The sequence below is a fragment of the Hydractinia symbiolongicarpus genome, chromosome 3, assembly GCF_029227915.1.
Source record: "Hydractinia symbiolongicarpus strain clone_291-10 chromosome 3, HSymV2.1, whole genome shotgun sequence".
Lineage (NCBI taxonomy): Eukaryota > Metazoa > Cnidaria > Hydrozoa > Anthoathecata > Hydractiniidae > Hydractinia > Hydractinia symbiolongicarpus.
In genome coordinates, this window is record NC_079877.1 from 28449084 (window position 1) to 28471629 (window position 22546).

Consider the following 22546-nt stretch of genomic DNA (forward strand, 5'->3'; position numbering starts at 1 on the left):
TACTTTTTTGCAGGGTCGTAGGGCAGGCCCAAAAGCTCCTGCAATGGTCTGTTAATCACCACCTTATAGCCATCGCTGACACGGAGCCTACAGACTCCATTTTTTAAGACAAGAAGCTTGATCTTGTCTTCCGTCTGGCTGTTGACAATAGTCGCGATATCCTCTATCCTGTACAAACCTTTCATAATCTCGATCCGGGTCACCCTCTGATCAGGCCCCACTTTACGTATGGTAAAGTCGTTATTACCATACAGGTTCAGCCATTCAGGTCAATACTGATGGATTTCAATGCAATTCTCGTGCCCTGTCCCAGGTAGTCTTCAAATATAGTGGGCTTCTCAATATCACTGATATACAGTTGCTTCGTCTTTGTTTTAAGACAAAGGATGAACATATACTCATACAACCCTAAGGCAAAGTACAAAAGTAACAGGGGGGGAATGGGCACATACTGTTAAAGATTTGGAGCATCAGGGCCTGTACGTGAGTACAGACTCGCATATTGAGGTAGCCTTCCCCGAGTTTGCCAAGTATGCTATAAAAATCCCCACCAATCTGCTGAATGACCCTGTTAGGGTGGCCTGGACAGGGCAGGCCTTAGAATACTGGAATATCCAGGTTAATTTCGCTACCCATTGCGCATCAACAGCCCTAGGCATATCCGGGAAGCACATGACAGGCTCCGTACCCCTTGTCAACTCCATCTTTAAATTTCATGCCTATTACCACATGCGTCGTGTTCTGACAAGAATGAGAGTCCCCATGCCCTATGACGATGGGTTTTCTTAATACAAAAACCCCTACTTAACCTCTGGATACGCCCAAGTATGCTGCGAGTATGGTGCAGATCCCAATAGTCCGTACAAATTCAAGGTCGTCATGTCGTCATTGACAAATGGTAGATGGTGGTCACAAGTTGATGGGGATTGGGCCAAGTTCATAATCACCACAAGCCAAGGCCTAACATCGTAGGGCCTAACCAAGCTATCCGAGAGTATTCGCGTCTACGTGATCTTGCTACTGGGGTCTCAAGCAGGGGCTAAAGCATCCCTTCTATGGTCCGGTGCAGATAACTATACAGCAAGGCAAATTCTATTGCAAAAATTCGAGGCCATGGTACAGCGCCAAGAGAATGTAGGGCATGACATTACGGTGTTGCAATATGATCGAACTCCGGTAAATTTTGCCGTCATACCCGGCGTGTACATGCTGCCTTCCGACATGAACCTGAGGATAGGAAAAATTGTGGGTTACAACAACAATATCCTCATAGCACCCGCCAATGTAAACGTGGGCGTACAGGTCGATGTAAATAACAAGTATGTTGTGAGGCATACTACGCCCCCCCCCTACCTCCAAAGCATACTCCCAAACATGTTATGCCTCCTATACCTCCTAAGCATGCTACACCTATTACACCTCCCATACATACTCCCGATCATACCATACAGGCTATACCATCTATAACTCACAAGCATGCTACGCCTCATATACCCGAGCAACCACAAAAAAATCAGCACGAGGATACCAAGGCCGCAGGGGTGGGTATAATCATTGTTTACATCTGGTCTAAATAGGCTTATTTCCTCATATAGAACACGACAAAACCAGAGGCTGCCACGGTGGTCATGTATAGATGTTTTGCTGCCTATTCCACGACTGTTGCCGCTACCCTCAGAAGGAAGGAGACAACCGTGCCGATAATCCCGGGTAATGCAACACCCGCCAAGTACTTTAAGAATTTACCCAATCTTTCAAGCTGTTTCTCTAAAAACCCTTCACTTCCCCCTGCAGCACCCGCCGCGGCAGAACCTCTTGTAACGGCAAGTACAATGATGCTTATCAACAGGCCAATAGCAGAGACGGTACTCGCTATAGTCAGACCCTGCTCCCGGAAAAGGGTTTTAAGCTTTTCAAACAAGGGCATGTCATTTCCGGCAATTTTCATCACCTCGGACTTAATATTCTTCATATGCTTAAAAATCTCGGATGAAAGTAGACCATGTGTACTCGACACAGCCTTTTTTTCATCCTTCAATTCTTCAATATTTTCCTAAAGGCTAGCGATTTCTCTATCCCTTGCGCCCCAGCCTTCTGCTTAGATGTTTCAACCTACCCTCTTTTTCAATAAGATTGCTATCATATTTAATAATGTCATCCTTCAAATTTTTAATGTTATTCTGCAAGGTTTCAATTTCGAGTTTTATCTCCCGCATATCAATGGCCCCAATGTCGTCGATGCCGGCAAACGATGTATCTACAAAACCCTCTACATTGTATGCAAAATTTTAGATACCATCTAATGTTTCCATCTGAATTATCTCACCCTCCTTACACGAAGCCTTCTTTTCACCCCTATTCACAAGGACATTAACATCCCAAATGAAGTTCTGAGCTTTTACTTTAAGTCCCGTATGAAATCCGCCCCCAAATTACCTATATTGGTACCGGCGGCCAGCAAACCAACGTTTTTATATATTAAATCACTAATATCTATACCTCTATAAAAAGACGTTTTCCTTCCAAATGAAAAGCCTCATAGGAAATCACATGGACTTCTACCTCCCTCGCCCTCGGATACTTTCTAATTTGATTATAAAGATCGTCGAACTTCGCATTTACCAGCTCCCTGGCCGTATCAATACCCGTAGCCGTGGTGTCTCCATTTTGTTGTTGTCCCGATGGTGATGGAAGTTGCTGCGTTCCACGGTCTTGCTGTGTTGATGGTCTATCGTCCCTATCACCCCCCCCCCCCCCCTACCCTTATCCTCATCCGGAAGATCATGATCAAATACTGGATTAGTCGACATCTTTATTTAGAAGATTTCCCTATATATAATAAACATGAGCATATTAGGAACGGCCTGATACCCATATGTGGAGACTAAGCAACTCCTCGGTATAAAAGGACAAAAACTACGGATTCAGATTAGTCACATACCCTCAACCATAAACCAAAATCAAGACCTATATGTGGATATTCCCAATATGCCCCAGAATGATGTCATTTTTCGAGGTAGTCTCAAGTTTTATTTGACCTGACGCTAACAGGAACAAACACCAAGCGTACCATTGTCAGCAATATAGGCAAAAGCTCGAGTTCGACAAGATTACTCATGAAGGCCTGGCAAGTGCTATGATGTCAACGTATAGTCGTCTCGCTTTGTCCTACGAACGCATTCTCCGTAGCAAGGTAGTCATGATGAAGAAGCAGGATACCTCGTATAACCTCCAGATTGACACTCTTACCAGGTCCTTAAAGGGTGTGTTGCTACTCTTCATAGACCCGGGAAAAGTGAAACCCTATGCCGGTTACAACGATTTCTTTTACAATCCGAAGATTGAGAGTATTAGTATCACTGTCGAGTAAGAGCTATACTCGCATGCGATGCTTCCCAAGGACCATTTGGAGCAGATCGTCAACATTTTCGGTGCCTATGATAGTAATGTCAACATTGGCCAATTGTTCAATGAGAGATACACCCTATTTGTGGATTTTCAGGCCTCTCTCGATGATATCCTACATGGTAGCGGAAGACCATTACAACGCGTGAGTGATGGCATCACGTTTCATATGACCGAAAAGGCCGATGGAAATCGGAATTTTACATGTGTGTATTTGCTCCAGGACGCCCAAATGAACATCCTGGACGGTAGGCTCAATGGTGTGTTGTATTAAATAAAAGATGGCAACGATAGCTGTGATCGTGGCGGGGGCTGCAATAAATGCACTAGCCTTCCCCGGAACGAATTATCTATTTTCTAAGCTTTCGGGGCACGGTGAGGCGGGACGGAGGCGTCACGACGAGGCCGTTGAAAAGCTTAAATCTGCCCAAGCAGAGTGGATACGAAAAAGGCAGGCTAAATTGGACTGGTTCAATGAGCAGAGGGAGATGCAACTAAAGGCCGGTAAAAGTCTGAGAGAATTAAACGATAGTATGTATCAATATTATATTGCTTCGGACAGGAAGGCCCCGCAATTGAAAATTTTTTATACCCCTTCAAAGGAGCAACTGGATGGGGAACTCAAAACCAAAAAAGCTAGCGAGGTCGCGGAGATCATCAAGGATATCTACAAGGCAGGACCTTTACACTACCCAGTAACCTTCCAGTGTGGCAACGGTAGCGAGTTTAAATATGATGTAACCAAGCTACTAGAAGACAAAGGTGTTGAGATTAAGCGGGCCACTACCAAATATCACCATAAATTCACGGCTTTTGTAGAGTCCTTCAACAAGGTACTTGCGGAAAGGCTCTTTAAGCCTCAAGATGCCCAAGATTTGGCTTCAGATGAGACTAGCAGTATATGGGTCAAGCATCTGTATACCATCGTGAAGGGTATCAACAATACCAAGACTACCATGATCAACATGAAACCCAGCAAACACGCAAAACGCGTGCAATAATACGGAAGATGATGGTATTCATCGTCATCCTATGTTTGCTATGGATTATGATGACGTTGTCTTTACGGGGTCCTGGGCATTGGGTATATGCCTTTGTCGAAGCCTTGCATTTTCCTGGGCCTGTGCCGCAAGTTGTCGATCCCTGTCCTCAATTTCATCCCCCAATACTATGAGCCGGTTGTCCCTATCCTCAATTTCTTTATTGAAGAATGCCAAAGCCATCTCTCTGTGCTCAAGGACTTGGCGCTGCTTCTCAAGTTCGTCTTGTATTTTTTTCACACCTGCCCTGGCAAGCCATTTGATTAGGCCCAACGCTTTAGGCTTTTTTGACCTACGCACAATCTCCAACGCGTCATCTAGTGTCACAAAAGCGTCATACCTATTTTGGTCCTATTTTTGTGGTTGGTTACAAACCAATCCTATCTCATGGCGTGCAAGGGTGGGAATATCTCGATAAGACTCCGCAATCTTTGCGATATCCAAAAACCTCCCAATATCGGAACGTTTGAACATAGGTTGATTTTGATTGTTGGATAGGGTCTCAATGGCTCTTGTGTTGAACATAACTTGCGACGACATCTTTCTAATATATCAACGTGGACCAGAGGATTTCACCGTCATCACTCGAGAACCCTCCAGGTTCAGGGATGTTTCAATCTCACATACAGGCATGCATGCCCGGAATTTTTAAGATCGCCTTGATGTTATCCCAATCGGGAATCAAGTTCGGCTCTTCGTCTACCATTTTCATATCACTTTTTCATGGGGGTGCCACAAAAACAAGGCCTTCTTCTGCCTCCTCAGATTCTTGGGGAGGGCTGTATACGATTGGGTTAATGTTTACAGTGCCTACCACTGATGGCAAGCTCAAGTAGTAATTGTCGACGCTTGTCAAGGCCTTCATCAGCTATGACGTCGTCAATCACAAACAACGTCTCTTCGCCTGCCAGTAATGAGGATTGTTTTTAAACCCATTCAAACAATCGATCCTTAGGATCAATAAGAAACACATATTCGTCACGCCAAAGCGGCGCCCTCTCTAAATAGGTGGCATTCCACCGTAGGGTAGGGCAAAGTATAACAATATTGTGATAGTGCTTCTTATACTCATTTTTGAGGAGGTTCAGTACGCGTTGTTTCTTGCCACAGCTTGTAGGCCTTGTGAAAATTGCCGTGTGGGGGTCTCTTACGACATCTAACATTTTATTTCAATAATTCGACCACTTTCGATCGTGAATCTTGGGGTATAACGCGGCACATGCCTCGCAAATTCATACACTGCCGTGATTGTTTACCAAGGACCCTCGGCAGGCAGGGCATAACTTGTTATTTCAAGCTTGGTAATCGATGGGTAATGGGACGTACATTAATTTTCCCTGCAGGCATCGCAATGCATTGCAGTACCTTTTGACGAGCAGTGCCTTCTCTGGGCTCTCTCCAATGAGTTCGGTGTACCGAGGTATAATGTTGTATGTGAGAGCAGGGTATAGAGAAGTAGGTAATTCTCATCCTGTTTGAACCCTCTAATTTCCCTATCAATGACAAGGAGGTCTATTTCGTATTCAACGTCTTCGATGTCTTTATTTTTGACACCCCGCCTCGCTTTAACTTTATCAAGACAGTCTATACAGGTCTTCGTTCGACTATTGCCCCTGATTTTAAACTTGTCCGGGGGAAGCAGTTTCTTGCATCCTCTACAACGTTTGCTCTCTATTCAATATTGCGGTGTACGCCCTATATAATGCGCTAGCAACACCCGCTAGCGTTGGAGACTTCCATGTTTCCTGATACCTGAAAGGTGTCTTGTAGTGCATATGCAACTCGAAGTTCTCCCAGGTATAGCCCTCGGAGAACTGGGCCTGAATATGATCCTGAAGTATAATTATCAACTCATGTAGTGGCTGCATATAGCGCCTGGAGCGATCCTTTGACAGCCTCTTTTTATCAAGACAGGGGATGCATGTACTTGTACTTTCACCTTTGTCCATGATTTTGAACTTGTTCAAGGGGAGAGATTTTGAACACTTGGAATCCTTTTCGGCCCCTTCCATATTTCTATTTACCCCGAGGGAAAATAGAAACCTTACCATGCGGTCTATTCCGAGACATATCGGTTGCTCTTTGAAATGTTGTCACTCGCCCACATGGGTTGAGTGTTCGAATAGTGCAGCCTTTTCGCTACCTCATCAAGTGGTGGGGTATCGCCATTTTCCCTATATTTAATCGGTACCTTATGATCGATTTGCCACTCTCCATAATTATCCCAGGTCCTTCGGAAAACTGGGCCTCGATATGGTCCCGCAGCGTAGCCATATCGCAACCTAGATACTCCTTAGAACCGAGCTCCTTGTTTTCCTTTAGGGAGTAGCGGGTTCGACATCGTACAACATTAGCAAGATGTCCATCGGGGCCGCAAATGGGGTAACGCGGGCTCCGCTGCCGCACTTTTTACACCTGCATCTCACTCTTTTATGTTTACAAATCCCACTTCCCTTGCAGTCCTTGCAACGAGATCTTATCCTTTCATAGGGGCAAATCTGACTCCCCTTGCAGTCCTTGCAACGAGATCTTATCCTTTCATAGGGGCAAATCTGACTCCCCTTACAGTCCTTGCAGCAAGCCCTCTGTATCTCATGCCCGCAAATCTCACTTCCCACACAGTCCTTACATTGAGACCTCTGCTTTTCATGAGGGCAAATCTGATTCCCTTGCAGTCCTTACATTGAGACCTCTGCCTTTGATGGTGACACCTATTACGTTCCCGTGACGCCTTCTTTTTGTACAGAGGCAAACTAGGCAATTTGTTGTCCTTTGACCGTTACACTTGATTCTAAAATTGTCCAAAGAAAGATAATGTTTGCATTTCGGGCAGATCTTAGCCTTCTCCATATTGACTCGTTTCTGTCCTTGAGGCAAACACGAGTTTTTACTGGACACTTATTTCGGTTTGGGGCTTATGCTTGTGAGGAGCCATCCCTTGGAGACAGCTATTTCACAACTAGCCCGACCTGCTGCAAAATACTCAACCATCTTAAGGACGTCGTTGGTTTCCATTTTCGTAGATGGTCTTGTTATACCCAAAAATTTCTTATCTGCCATGGCATAGGCAAACGTGAAACCAAGGTCCACGACTGTCTCGTACAACATATCCAAAATCTTGCCTCTAGGGAGAGGCCTCCCATCATCCAGATTATAGGCACTTGTATCGAAGCGTGCCCCAACGATATCAATAGAAAACATGTGTCCTTATATGGTACACAAAGGAGTCTGTTTCCGTGTAGCAGAGCTGTAATTTGCTAACATATTTGGTTGCATGTAGTCGTAATGGAACTCGTACATCACCATTTTTGACATATCCAGGATGGCCTGGCTATATACACCGGCTTTTTCATTTTAACCTCGGTATTGCCCATCTCTACACCTACTAGGTTTTTGTTAAACCGGCTTCCGCCATTGAAATTTGGCTTCATCATGAGTTTCGTATACTTGTCCTCGTTTGTGACCAGCTGAATATTGCGGTGATATTTTCCATGGTCTTCCCGAACACGCTTAAATTCATCAGCTTGTAAAAGTCCTTCTCGAACTCTTTTTTGGCGTTTGTTCTCAGGCTCGTGTTGTGATCTATATAGCCCATTAGCCATGCATACTGGTTAAAACAGATGACCCTGTGTACTCTCTTCAATTCAAGCCCATGTTTTATAGCCTCATTTAATGCCCTGATATGCACCACATATCTACGCTTGTCTTCCAAATTTGCTACCAATTTCTCGACCCTATGGACTATCGTACGGTCGGGTAGGAAAGGGAACTCGTTATGCCTGTCGTGTAGTCCCTCCGGGTAATCGATATCAACCTCCAGAATATAACCATGCCTATTATCCTTAACGAGCTATTCGATTCGCCTTTCCGTAAATGCCTAACGTTTGACACCCATTTGAAGCCATACGTGGGTAGGTCTTGACGCATCGCCCAGCCGTACAGGTTGTTTGCCTCGAGGTACTGCAGGTAGGAGGATTCAACCTCCGAATCGTACTGGTCTCCATGTACTTGTTATTTACTTTGGCATACCAGTGTACAGCCTGGGTTATACCTCCTCTTATGCCCTTCTCGAACATCAGTAGCATGTCGAGGTCTGTAAGGAGCTCTAGCTTGATTCCGGTATATTTCTGCTTGTTGTAGAACGCCCCCTTTGGAGGTAGCTCCAACTCTTCGAATCGGTGCCATCCATCCATGTATTCATAGGGGTACACGCCTTTTCTCAGCATCAGCCTGAAGGTATCATCCTTGTTGACAAATTTGGCCATGGATGGCACGTTTGCCTTTACCAGGTCCTGATAAAGCTGCTTCGTAGTATTTGAGCCGCAATTTTTACACCAAAACTTTTCCATGTATTCAGCGTCTATACCCTGGAATTCAAGGCAGGTCTGCACATTGGTGGCATTTCATGCCGTCGGTGTTTGTACCAATGAGGTTGCTTGCTAATTTGTCTAACGAGGATGCCATAAATCAACAGGAATCTATGAAGCTTTTTACGATCTTCTTCTACGTTTCACCATCACCATACCCCACACTTCAAAGGGGTACCTTGATTTTCACGTTGAAACTGATATATTTTTCAACATTTTCCGCTATACAGCCGATGTCCTGGGTGTCGTACCTCTCTCCTAATTCCCGTATGAAGAAATGGCCATCATACCTTGACAAGTTGTGGAATATCACATGTTCCCTTTTTAGGACCTCTGTTAGGGGCAGCATGTCCTGCTGTGGTTATGTATAGTAAAGACGTTTCACCTCATCCTCTAGGTGGTTCACGAGCCTCGTTACGCAATCCTCGCTCCTGTAGACTGTTAGGGTCCGGCACAGCCCAATAGGCAAAGGTGCTATGCGTGCACCATCCAGATGGTGTATATACTTGCTTAGCTTTTTAGTCTTTTTGCCTCTTGCATCCTCTATTGGGATGAATAGACTCTCGAAGTCCGCATATTTGGCAAAGGGTACCTGGAATTGTTGTTGGCCATCCCTATAGTATAGCCATTTTTGGGCCTCGCTTGGCATTGTGATCTTGAGTGTCTCGTGATCCCTGCAGTAGCCATAATGCTTATCCCTCGATTCAACCGTGTTGAAGGCCTGTAGACAGTTTAGGCAGAAGTGCATTTTTGCTGTATTTTTGAGGTATCACTACCTAAAAGTCACCATAGTTTTTGACGGCTGTATAGTGGGTCTTTTTGTACTCAGATCGACGTAGGATGTTGATCTTCTTCCCCATCACGTACAACACGTGTACCGCAATGTCAGGGTTATTCTTTTCAAACTTGGAAATGTCCTTGATACTTGTAGAAAACTCCATCCCATCCCAATTGTATAGGTCTACATAGGGTTTTATCTGAGATATTCGATTTGGGTTCCTCCATATCTCCTCATGATGTAAGGATGCTATTATACTCCACCTGAAACACTCCTCGTCTTCATTCACTTGGTTAATAACGGCCTTCTTTGAGGATATCCATTTAGGTAGTTCGATGTACGATGAAACCCTTGTTAGCCTCAATTTGTGGAAGTCTGCATCGGGGTATAGTATTCTATTAATTGTAAAACAACTTTGGGGTAGTGCTGGATGTTCTTGGTCATCTCCTGCCTCTTGAAGATATCCATATCCCCTGGTACTATAGGCCGAGTTGGTTGTTTAGGTGGCCTCCAAGCATACTGTGGTACATCCCCCAATAGAGCAACCAATTCGGTCTTACGTAGCTTGTCATACCCCGAAGTCCACGACCTTTTGCGATATCGCGTAATTGTTTCACGGTGTGTGTGTTCATTCTTTATTGTAAGAATTTTAACGCCATCAGAAGATTTCATTCTGTTCAAAACTAACAGTTTTCTCGGTTTACTGCGCATGCGCTGATTTTTAATGAATATCAGGGAATCCCCCCTCTTTACTCATTTTTGTATGATAGGGTCTTACCCTTGATATGCGTAGACTTTTAGGAATTATGCTAGAAATTTTGGACTCATTTTTGTATGATTTTTGATGACGTCATTACAATGCACTGATTATTAGGGATATATCCCTTGAATTCCATAGCTCAACATGGTATGGTACTGCAGGGTACTGGATTTGTTGTGACGTGTGCGCGCACGCGATTGTGCTAGAACATACATTGCCCTATCTCTCAAAAGAATTCAGGAATCCCGTTAAAATATTATCAAAGCATTAAATCATTGAAATTTAAAGAGTTACCGTTTTGTAGATTTGCTTCAATCTTTCCAGGCGAATTTCTTTTTATTTCTTTCCTTAAAATACATATCCTGCTTATCATACAAAACAGAACATTTTCTCACAGCCTCAGCAAGTGTTTATTCGTTTTCTGTTGACATCGTTATACTCTCCAAGTAAAAATGAAAAATCTTCCAGCGCCTATAAATTTCTTGCGTCATACTTGCGAACGTTGCGCTCGTGTTCACATTTTGAAATAGTACTGCAGAGTGTTGCAAGATTGACGCAACGACATAAGATATCAAAACGTTTTGATATTCTTGCGCTCTTGCGTTAATCTAGCGGCACTCTTGAGGCGCTATTTTTAAAACTGTTCGCACTGTGCACAACATCGCGCAACCGCAAAGCAGTCGCAACACAAACGCAAGTCAGTCTCAACCAGGCTTTAAGCATTACTGGCTAATAAACTTTGTGCTTATAAAAAAAACATTTAATATAGTTGTTTATAAAAAAAAGCGTGCAAACTAATAAAACAAACATTTTCGTTCCCAGACCTCTTCGCGATAATCCTCTACTTTTTAGTTTTGCCTGGAGGGGCTATGGGGACGAGAATGATAAACAAAGTTACAAAGTTTACTGAATTTAAAAAAATATCGATGAAAAAAGTGAACGTTCACAGAAAATAGCTTCGGTAAAGTAATTCAAAGGTATAATGGCAAGGTTTAAACTAAAATATCTAGGCGCAATATTTCGAAAGCAAAGTAATAAGATTCTGATTAACCGGCGGGAATCGCCGCCGTTCAAAAGCAGATGAGCCTGACGTTTGTGTTGGAAATGTCTAGGTCTCTACAATCTCGTCCCTAAGAATTCTTTTTCGCTTTCTAACTTGCGTGCTGGTGCGAAAGAGATAACTCTGGTATTGGCAGGTTAAAGTTTGATTTGATTGGCTCTTTTATATCGCATGTTGACTGGTTGGTTGTTTAAAAGCAGCCTTTACCTGGACTTGCAATGAGATATAAAACCGCCAAGTGACTTATGAGACGACCTCGTAAAGATGGGGGGTAGAAAAAAATGACATCTTCATAACAACCTGATGTTTCAGTGTATTTTGTTTGGTTTATTATGTTATTTTTACAATTTATACTTTGGATACAATGCAAATTCGCCACAGAGTCAGAAAAAAGCCTGTCTTCCTTATACAGTATTTTTTTGTTTATGTTTTTTGGTTTCGATGGTCCAGTGTAAACGTCTTGCGTTTGCACTTACTTTACATATGTGAACCAGGCTTTACAGGTACAAAAGAAAAAAAAATACTCCTGTGAAATTATGCTGAAGTGATCTTTTCTGTAGTTCACGCCCCCTTAAGTACAGGTCCAGGCTTGCCTAAAATCTCTCCAAAACATAGCCACATAGGCAAATAACTATCTTTATCTGTCCTGAACAATCTGCAATTGAATACCGTTCCCATTTTGATTATCATTATTTTCGTGTCTTTGCCATCGTTTCAACAAATAAGCGAGTAACGTAACAAAGATAACGAGAGTAACGGCTGTCGTAACGATACAATAGTACGTCGCGTACGACGTCGTAAACGGTAGACGTGTTAACCACTCTTCATTTAGAAATAGAACCACCGTTACACTGGACAAAATGCCTGAAAAAAATCATAAAATTTTGATCACAGACAAGGGTACTTTTTCTTTCGGAACAAAGTTTCGAAATTGACCCTACCGTCAAGAATGTAAGAGACAGCTGATAACCACAGACACGTTTCAAAGAATGAAAGGTAAAAAATAGCGGCGGCCTGAATGAATACTGTGATGGATTTGATGACGAAAATGACAATCCAGAGGCCTTGCAAACTTGTTGTATGTTCTAAACATAGTTAAAAATAAATCCATGACAAAATCTTTTCTTTTTTTTGCTTTTGCTGAGATATAAGAACACGAGCCTCAATAAATTCTTTTTCTCGAAAAATCTATACCATAATACCCGTATACGTCTGTCTGCCTGTCACGCAAAATGGTAACCGCAGTAGCGAGACACACGGAATACGGTACATCGGGCCACAGACTAGAAGTACATATGTAATGTCTTGCGACCCTAAAGTTACAGAAAGAACAACAAAAACCGATATAAAAGGATAGAAACCAAATTACGAACAGTCATCGCCAAGCCTAATATACCTCTTAAAAAAAAGTTGATCAACGTACTTTGCTTAATTCCTTCATGTTTCTCTATCCACTTGCATGCCTGCCCGTGGCAATGTTGAAATATGCCATAGGTCAAAGATTGAGATTCATTGAAGCCTTTCTTGCTACTAATATCATAAGTTATCCAATGTGAGTTCATAAAGACGAAATACGTATCTGCTGCGAAACGCACCAATCCATAGAAAAAAATAACGGTAAGGACGTATCGCTTCATCTTCGTCTTTCACTCGCTGGAAACTACAGAGGAATGACTTGCTACAAAATGTTGAGATATATGACGTCATAAAATTTTTATAGGGGAATTCCCGCAGATCAGCTTGGCGGCTACAAAGATTCGAAACCTCATTCCCAGGGCCTCTTCTGTGATATCTGACGGCGAAAAGAAATTACACAATTCTATGATTGGAGTTACTAGACCAATTTTATTGATAAGAATTAAGAACATAAGCCCCAATTATTTCTAAATATTAAGAACAAAATGATATGAGTGCAGAATTAATAAAAAACACAAATTCTAGTCTGTGTAAAACCCACGGTTTCGCTCGTTTTTTCATATTCCGGTCCTCAAATTATCATAAGCATCGCTCTTTTGTGCATCCTTAATAGAAAGGAGCGATCCGGCTACACTCTCGTCCCCAGGGATTTTTGCCTCTTTGATAGGAGAGCATACCAAAACAGACAAAAAACCCTGTGGACGAGGGTGGATTCGGCTACTAGTTTGGGCAAAATGCGGGTATTATTATTGTAGAGACGATCGTTTCTTGAACAGTTTTTCAAAATTTCAACAACATCGTATTGTCTGGCCAATGTGAGGCTGTTTACACTAATTCACGGGACGTGAGGCTTACTTCCGGTTGTAATTTTGTTATACCGTGCAGGAAATGGGAATAGGATTATGTTGTAGTGTATCACTTTGTAGTCCCGTCGCACTTTGTGACCCATCTTATCACACTTGTAATTCCAAACCAATCGCAGTTTGTAACCCTTTCATTTCGCACTGTGTTATCCCTCGACCCTCGATATGATTTTTTTTAATGGGTACATACACTTTAAGCTGCATTCACACGAATTTTTTTGTTAAAATATCTAATATCTTAACAATAGAAGAAAACAAAAAACAACATTCAAAGCTGAAAAAGTGTCACAAAATAACTACATTCAGCCTCATCTACAGACGTTTTTATAAATAAACGCGTTTATTACCCGGGTGAAAGGGCAGATCAATGCTTTTGAAAATGGCGCAATGTGATTGGTTAGAACTTACGTCATAGCGGGCAATATTCCACGGTATTGCCCGCTGCCATAGCAATCGTGTTTAAAGTTTAAATATGGTAGCATTAAATGTAAATAAACACGGATGAAAGTAAGCTAAACGCGAAAAGAAGTGAAACTTACTTTTATCTTTTAAAGAATTCAATGTTGTAGCTACAATAAAAACCTGTAATGTTTACAGGATATTTGATTTAAAAAATATATTTTTTAGTTCAAATGTACGTAGTTTCGATAAAGACATGGTTTCTACATCCTGCTTATAATGTTATGTTTTTTGTAAAATGCAGCACCTGGATAATAATCCATATAATAACTGTTTATGTCGGGCAATACCGGAGAATAATGACCGACGTCAAAGTATTGCCCGAGCTTGTGAGGGTAATACGTAACAGAGGTCAATATTTGAAGGGTTAGTAATCGACTAGTGTCATAAGAAGTACGAATTAAAAAGAAGAAGACAGCAAGGAAAAGACACCGAATTGTAAAATTGTATCTATATTCACTTCTAAATATTGCTGAGTCATAAAAAACTATTGTTAGGATTGGTTTTTTTTTAATTTTTTATAAAAATAAGAAATTTACAATTTTCGCTGCGCGGCTTTGCGCAAAATTTAGTCAACTTTTGGAAAAACCGATCTAGAGTGTCCAAAAGTCACGAGATTTGGAGTTTTTAGCTTTCCAAAATGGTAACAAGACCGCACTGCGAATGGCTCGGACCGAAAGGGTTATAAATTATTTTGAAAAGCCGATTTTAAGAATCATGGAGCTTCAAAACAAACATATGTTCCGTATGAAAAAGTGTGTTCGATGCCACACACAACGACAAAAGGTCTTGGACATGAAGAAACAACGTTTATTACTTTCAAACTTCTTGTGCAAAACTATGTATAAAAATTTTAATAAAATACCATCGCTGGGAATAAAAAATATTTGTTACGAAAAAACACACGCATATACAAATACAAACCAAGTAAAATGCAAAAATAATGAAATTTTCTTCATGCAACACCTGTACGAATATTTTATTGGACAAATATCTCACTTGTCACGTGCTAATAGACAAAATTTTCTTTAATTTGAAAGCTGTTTCCACAATGCATACCTTTATATATTACATTTATTTATATTATTAAATTCTTACAAACTTTTTTACATCGAAATAACTTAGCAGATAAATCTACAAAATATATCAGAAATGTTAAAATTTAAATCCTGTCACTTGCGCTGTTCTCCGCCAGCGGTAAAGCGCTCAGGCTTACGTTGCGTATCGTATCGTATCGTACAGGATCGCGTTAAGTTACTTATCAATTTTTTATTTTTGTGCCTTCTCGAGTGATGATTTTAACTTTCTGGCACCTTTTTTCGACTTTTCAACGACCGGTTTACTTTCATGTTGTTGTAGCAAAAACATTCTTTCGTCCAACTCCTTTTTATACGCCTCCAATCGTTTCAGGCGTTCTGATTTTGCGATTAACGCTTGCGTTAGCTGCGATCGCGCAGCGCTTAGTTTTATATTAGACATCCGAACAACCTCTGAAAGATTTTCGAATTCTAAGCTATGCGGAGGAGCATTTCTAACAGCCTCAACTTGACCGACGATTTCACTTTCAAAGTTTGTCACCTGTGTTGAAAGTTCAAACGCCTGACGAGTTAAACTTGTAAATTCGCCATCAATGTCGTCAATTTTATCTTGTAGTTCGTCGATTTGAGCTTTTAGAAAGGTTTTGTAGAAATCATCTTCCGTTTTACCATGCCGCTCGCTAGATCGAGATGGCGAAGGACTTGGCGGTATGAAAGACAGAGGCAAAGGTGATCGAGCTAACGCGATATTACGCGCGTTTTGTCTAGAGACATCTCTAGACGCGTTGCGATTTTTGCTTGGTACGTATCGTGAGACGGGACGAGCATCTTGTACCTACAAAAAAGAAGCATAATCTACATATTCTCCATCGGCTAAACGTGTGTACACATTATTGCTTAGTATAGACGCACACGCTGATAACCAGTTACTGCAATAAGGCTATATTTACACTTACATCAACTTGGAGATCTTTTAGTCTGTGATCTATTTCCGTTTCACTACCTTGCAATGTAGCGTTCGATAATTTCTCCTCGACATCACCTAGGAAATTTTTTAGCTTGCTGCTCACAATGAAATCTGTGTATTTGCGCAAGCGTTGGAACATGACTTCCCGGTCAAAATTTTCGCTGTGAGCATTTCGAATAAGTTTTGTGTCAAGCAAATCGTCAACAACATTCGCACGGTCGATTTCATCGTGTGCATCTCCAAACACTGCTTCTAGAAGTTTCTTTCCAGCGTCTTTATTGTGATTTAGGCCGGATTCTCTTGGGATGTTATTTACTGCCTCGTTCAAAGCATTCGATTTCTTATAACGCGACAAAAACAAATCAGAGCACACAACACTGAGGGCTTTGTAAAACTCCTTCACGAACTTCGGATCAGCATCGTTGCGCATGTCACCAACGTGTACGTGTGATAACGTGTGAACCAAAACGAGGATAAACTCGCCAACGTTTTCAAGTCGATCACGTCGCAGATATAACAGTCTGTTATTTGGATCGTAGTAGAAAGAGTTGCGATAGGCATTTTGTTGTAAATTGCTGTTGGGTGGAAGTTTATCAGCGAGGAGGATATTTACTGGATTGTGAAGACAATGCACTCCAAGTAAATCTCTTATGAAGGTTGAAAATTTGTAGATGACAAATTCTCGTGCATTGACAGAGTCAAGATCAACAGGTACTAGACTGTCATCACTGCTAAAAAGCGTGTCATCTCGCTCGTCAATGTAAGAAGCTTCTATGAAATAAGAGAAGAAAATAGTAATTTTTTTTCATGACAACATAAAGTGCTGACAAGCGTCAGGTAATACAGTCAGCGCTAACAAAGAGTCCAAAGAACAACAGCGAGGACAATGACAGCTACGAACGTAAAAAAATGTAGCACGTGTAACACTGTACCTTCTTTCGTCTTGTCTTTCTGTAGCGGGGGCGCGTCACCACTCATCGTGTCTCGGATCGATTGTAACTTGTGATAGAGTGGTGATTGCATAAGAAGATTATTCAACTCACTGTCACTCATCGGTGCAGCTAGTTGATACGATGTTGGCATCTATACGCAAAAGAAAAAGAGTAAATATTTTAGGAGATTCTAAAAGGCAAACGCACTTACATGGCACACTGGTAATAATCAATGCTGAAGATCACCAAAGCTTTCGCATAAGTCAGTAATGGGAAGTTTTAAGGTTCTTTGGGATTCCATCCTAACGCTCTTCTTTCCCTCCGACGGTACGTTATATTACCCTCTAGAGATAATTATTGCTCTAACTCGCTTGCCTATCACATGTTATGTGTTATGTGTTATTTTTTATTCTCTTTTTATCCTAATTTCTACTAGTTGTGCTTACACATCTTCGAATGACGGAGAGATTCAGAGCATCCCGATTAATGTAATTACGGAATCGAATGAACCTTCTCGCGTAACTTCGTAATCTTGCTTGATAAAATAATACAACACATAGATGAAAATATTTCAAATTTCACAAAATTGTATGTTTGGAGTGATGGCTGTGGATCACAGTTTAGATCAAGGTTTGTTTTCTCGTTCCTTAGCTATTTCCACCTCGAAAAGAAAATCGAATGGCACTGTAATGAAGCCCATCATAGCATAGGCCCGATGGGTGGTGTAGGAGGGACTATAAAAAACAAAGTCTTCCGAGAAGTTAAATCAGGCAGTCTAACAATAAGAACACCCGAATAGTTTGCAAATGCTGTAAGAAAACTTGTAACAAAAATCATTTCTCTGTATTTATCAATTAGTCACATGTTGGAAGAACCAGAATATGTCAAAAATGCACCAAAAATTGCGGATACCCTCAGGATCGACAAAATTGTCAAGGGCACCGATAGAGGAGCAATACTATATCTTGATTTCTTTTATCTCTCGGCGGATAACGACTCATTCCACCGACAGTTTTATAGAAAACCCGGCGATCGTGTTTTATGTGATCACGAAAAGTCATCGATGCAAGATGACAATAAATGCGCTTTCTGCAAAATCAATTATGATGATCCCTCTGATCAAGAATGGCTGCAATGTCCATCGTGCAGCCAATGGTTTCACGAATCTTGCTTCGAAATATAGATAACTTTAAAATTTTTGTCAGTTACAAGTATATGTACAATTTCTATTTTTCTTTTTTATTCCTTAAATTTCTATTAATACTTGTCGGACGTACGTTGTAGAAACATGCTTATTTATTTTTTAAAGTAAAGAAAAGAGAAGAATTTTGCTTTCCTATGTGTACATACAAGTCTAGCGCACAGAAAAGTATCTTTTATTTTTCTTTGGTTTAAACTTTTAGGAGATTTCTTGATTTATGCAGAAAAACCTGTCGGACGTACGCATTCGTTGTATAATCAATACAAGAAAAATGAGGGTCAAAAATCTACTTAATTTGAATTCAAGCGTTTACTTTTAGCCTTAACCCTGAGCGGCTAAAATCTTTTTAAAATTAAAGTGAATATATCGATATCAAAAGCGTACGTCCGACAGCGTACGTCCGACAGCATAACTCTTACTCAACTTTCAAGAATACTTTAATGAAAGTTCTAATTATGGTACATTTTGTTAGCTGACATATATGGAATCATAAATTAATTTAATTTTCAACACCAAAATCAATACATTCGATAAAAACTTTAAAGTGTTTCCATAGATTTTTTTTTACATCATTTGCCATTTTTTTCAAACCGAGCAATATTTTTTTAAATTTTAACTGTTGTACAATTTAGTTCCCTTCAATATTGAAAAAAAAAAACGATTTTTGGGATCAATTTCTTTGAGTTCAAAAGTTATTACCATTCAAAGTATCGATCGTACGTCCGACAGTTTTTTCTAATTCAAAACACACCCTTATCCAGGGATAAGCAAAATTTGCCCCCTCTCTCTTTTAGTTCATAGGCACCCAAAAAAGTCTAGTAGGAATAGGGTTAAGAATTCCATATCGATTGCCCCTACTTAAAATCTCATTTTGCAGTCCACATGAATAAAATAATGCAAATATAAACCTGTTCCGGTATGGCTTCCGTTTTCGCTAAAAGAGCTTCTGGCTCTGGAACGGATGCCTGTACTAGGTTATCAATGTTGATCGTTTCTTTCAAGATCATAGTAGAATTATTCTTCAGCTTGTTTTCTTCACTTTCAAGTTGTTCGTAAAATTCTTCTTTTGCTTCTTCTGCTTTCTGTTCGACCTCCTTCATCTTTAACTTTTTTCTCTCATCGCGCTTCTTCTTTAACTTGCTCTCCAGCTGGCTCTGCATGCGTATCCGATCAGCATCCATTTTATTCATCAACTTAGCAAGGTCTTTGCTGTGCTCTTTCAACAGAGCTTCTTGTTCGTCTTTAGAAGCACCTTGCCCAACTAACTTTGCAATCTCCTGCTTCGCCTTAGCTTTCTTTTCCTTTAGCAAAGCTTCTTTACGCGCGTTTAAAGCCAGGATGGATTTCTCGTTTTTCTTTCTTTCCTCCTCAGCGTCCTTCTCCAATTGACTTTCATGTTCAGCTAACTCCAACCGCATACGCTCTTTCTCTGCAGCTTCAAAGTCTAGAAAATTAAAATCAAAACACTGTCACAGCTACTGTTTTTTAATAACATGAATCGCTATCTGATTGAGTAATATATGGAACTCTCGACCAAAAAGTTCAACCAATCGCATTTTATTTATCTATTTACCAATACGAATATAGACCATCTACTGCTAAGCCAATCAGAACTCTTTAACTGAACTCACCTTCCATTTCGCGTTTTAATTTCTCTTCTTGTTCTTTCTTTTGTTCGTCTAGTTTTTGTCGTACTTCTTGCAACTCACGCGCAGCTTCTTGTGCTTGTCTGATGGATGATTGATGATCTGATGATTGATCTGGTGACATCTCACTCAAGTAGTCCGCATACTCCTAAAACAAAAAAACCCAAAAAAAACACGTATTTCAAATATACGCACACGAGCAGAGTGGATATTTCGCTCAAGTTTACTGTATATTCCTAAAACAACAAAACCACGAAATGTAATGACTACCAAGTTATTCGAGGAGTCCACATAACTCCCAAATATGAACAAAACGCAAATTTAAAGTGTAACTAGTAAGTTACATGAGCAGAATGAATATCTTACTCAGCATTTCGTAAGCTTATGTTGACAACACGACAAACTTACCTTGTAATGTTTTTCTTTGAGTTCTAGCTTAGCTTTGGCGTATTTAAGCTCCCAATCAGATGAAGCTTTCTTTTGTGTAGATTTTCTTTCGTCTGCTTGTTTCTTCTCAAGACTACTCATCTCCAATTGCTGTTGGTTGAACAACTGAGAGCGCCGTTGCTGGAGCTCCTCCTGACTTAGCTCTTCTTCTACAAAATAAATTTATTTACAGGTCATGAATTTTTTTAGTGGAATCCTTTAACGCAGGGCTGTACATAATCATAAATGCGTAGGTTTTTTTACAAATTACGATTATTTTTATGTAAGCTTTTGTGTATGCAGCGCTACAAAGTGCACTGGGTCGAAAGTCTTATGTAGGATATAGAATCTAGTGGAAGGAAAATAGCTCCGCGTAAAGCATCTTTATTTTACATTTTCCTCTCCTTCTTCGTACCCGCCAACTTTCTCTCACTAACATTAAAAAAAACAAACAATATTGGACACTTACTCTCCAGAACTCTATACTGTTTTTCATGTTTTGCTTTCAACTCATCTTTCTCAATCACGTGTTTATCATCCAGTTTCACCAACACATCATCAATTTCAACCTTGCGTTCTTCAGCAAATAATTTCTCCAAATCAGAAACTTCTTTCGCTTGACGCTGTTCGAGAATCTAACATGAAAATAACATTGCATAAGAAAAAAACATAGGGTCGCATGTGTGTTAAAAAACATCAAGGGATGACAAAGATCATGTCTAAAATAACAACAACAACAACAACAACAACAACAACAACAACAACAACAACAAAAACAACAACAACAGCAGCAGCTACCTTCTTAATGATATATTCAGTTGCTTCTGAACCGTTCTCACGAATAGCCTTCAACATGGCTTCTTTTTCTGCTTCTTTAAGCTAAAATTAAAATAGATCATGCACCATAAACAATGCTAAAAATCATAGTTGTCCAACACTTGAAGTCCAACAATTTTCTTCCAAGTTTCATATGAAAGGAGTTTTATAATGCACATACCGCATTTCTTTCTGCTTCCGCTAATTCTTTCTTCTGCTCCAACAATTCTTTATTAAACTCCGTATCCTTTTTCTTTTTGAATGCTTCTTCTCTGGCTTTGCGTCGTTCGGCTAGCTTTCGCTTTAATTTCTCCTGCTGTTTCGTTTTCTCCACATCTTGAGATTCCATCAAATGTTCAATTTGAGTTTGGTGAGCAGCGAGTAGCTGAAAGAAAACCACTTCCAAAGTAAGGAACTGTATCGAACAGTGAATTCATATAACAGCACGACTTAAAAAAAAAACAGCGAGCTCGGCGGGACAGATTTTTAAATAGAAACAAACCAAAAAGATAGAAGGAGTTTAAAGTGGCCATTGAGAGCACACGATACTATTACACCAGGGATAGACATTAATATCGACAACGCCCTATTGCATAACTAACAACCTTACCTGCTGCATTTCATCCGAAGACAAATCACTTCGCGCCGACAATTCAGCAGCTTGACGATTCTTCACCTCACGCAAAGCGCGTTGACGATAAGCTTCGAAATCTGCCATAGCTTTCTCTTCTTCTTCTTTTTCTTGTTTGTTGAGCAAATCATCAAGTTTGTCTTCATCTATTTGCTGTCGTTCTTTTAATTCTTCCAATGCTCTTTGTTGTTCGTTTTTTAAGGCCTATAATGTGTTCAAAAATTCCAAATTCTTAAAACACCAGAAAGACAACGTACGCGGCAAACAAACGAACGAATGTATGTACGCACGGACGAAACTAAAAAATATGCATAAAAAACTTACTTGTTCTTCAGCCGACTGTCCAGCGACGACATTGGGTATGACAATATGATCAACACCAGTTGGTTTACTTTGTAAAGCTAACTTACTTTGTTCTTCTAAAATTCGCTGAGAAGCTTCCTCCTGTCCTTGACGTTTCACATCATTTTGACGGCGATTCTTACGTGCTTCTAATTTTGCCTATATAATACAACTAATTACAAGTGAGGAGAACATTTAAATCAATGACAAAATTATTACCACAATTCCAAAACTTTTGATTGAAACAATTCATCCAAACATGTTCACTTTGGCAAAGTCATTTTTTCTCTACTAAACAGGCATTTTGTTTTCTGGCGTCGTAGTATGGTGTTTCATAATTTTTTAAAGAAGATATCATTATAAGCTGTCATTTGTAAAAACGATGTTTCTCCTTAATCAT

At 40.4% G+C, this 22546-nt stretch overlaps 2 protein-coding genes across 2 annotated transcripts in view; both read right to left on the reverse strand.

The window, feature by feature from the left end:
- Nucleotides 1-11132: 11132 nt before the first annotated feature.
- On the reverse strand, nt 11133-13794 carry LOC130635478 (uncharacterized). The gene is made up of 3 exons (XM_057444811.1): nt 12834-13794; nt 12352-12495; nt 11133-12274 (listed from the first exon to the last, which is right to left on the reverse strand). The coding sequence occupies exons 1-3, from the start codon at nt 13045-13047 to the stop codon at nt 12048-12050; spliced, it is 585 nt and encodes a 194-aa protein (XP_057300794.1). The 5' UTR covers nt 13048-13794; the 3' UTR covers nt 11133-12047.
- Nucleotides 13795-14647: 853 nt separating this feature from the next.
- LOC130636659 (uncharacterized) overlaps nt 14648-22546 on the reverse strand; it is a 59817-nt gene continuing 51918 nt past the window's right edge. The window contains exons 73-83 of the mRNA XM_057446452.1: nt 22129-22305; nt 21784-22008; nt 21355-21558; nt 21156-21236; nt 20827-20992; nt 20340-20527; nt 19917-20079; nt 19194-19729; nt 17085-17235; nt 16142-16923; nt 14648-16020 (exon numbers count right to left, since the gene is read on the reverse strand). Coding sequence (XP_057302435.1) covers nt 15418-16020; nt 16142-16923; nt 17085-17235; nt 19194-19729; nt 19917-20079; nt 20340-20527; nt 20827-20992; nt 21156-21236; nt 21355-21558; nt 21784-22008; nt 22129-22305 — 3276 coding nt within the window. The 3' untranslated portion in view covers nt 14648-15417. The remainder of the gene's footprint in view (nt 16021-16141; nt 16924-17084; nt 17236-19193; nt 19730-19916; nt 20080-20339; nt 20528-20826; nt 20993-21155; nt 21237-21354; nt 21559-21783; nt 22009-22128; nt 22306-22546) is intronic.

Excerpts from the sequence above, each read along its gene's own strand:
- LOC130635478 (XM_057444811.1), bottom strand. The coding sequence starts at position 13,047 with ATGAAGCGATACGTCCTTACCGTTATTTTTTTCTATGGATTGGTGCGT. Across the intron at positions 12,496-12,833 it reads ACATGAAGGAATTAAGCAAA|AACATACAACAAGTTTGCAA; the intron begins GTACGTTGATCA and ends AACTATGTTTAG. Across the intron at positions 12,275-12,351 it reads TGTCTCTTACATTCTTGACG|GCATTTTGTCCAGTGTAACG; the intron begins GTAGGGTCAATT and ends GATTTTTTTCAG.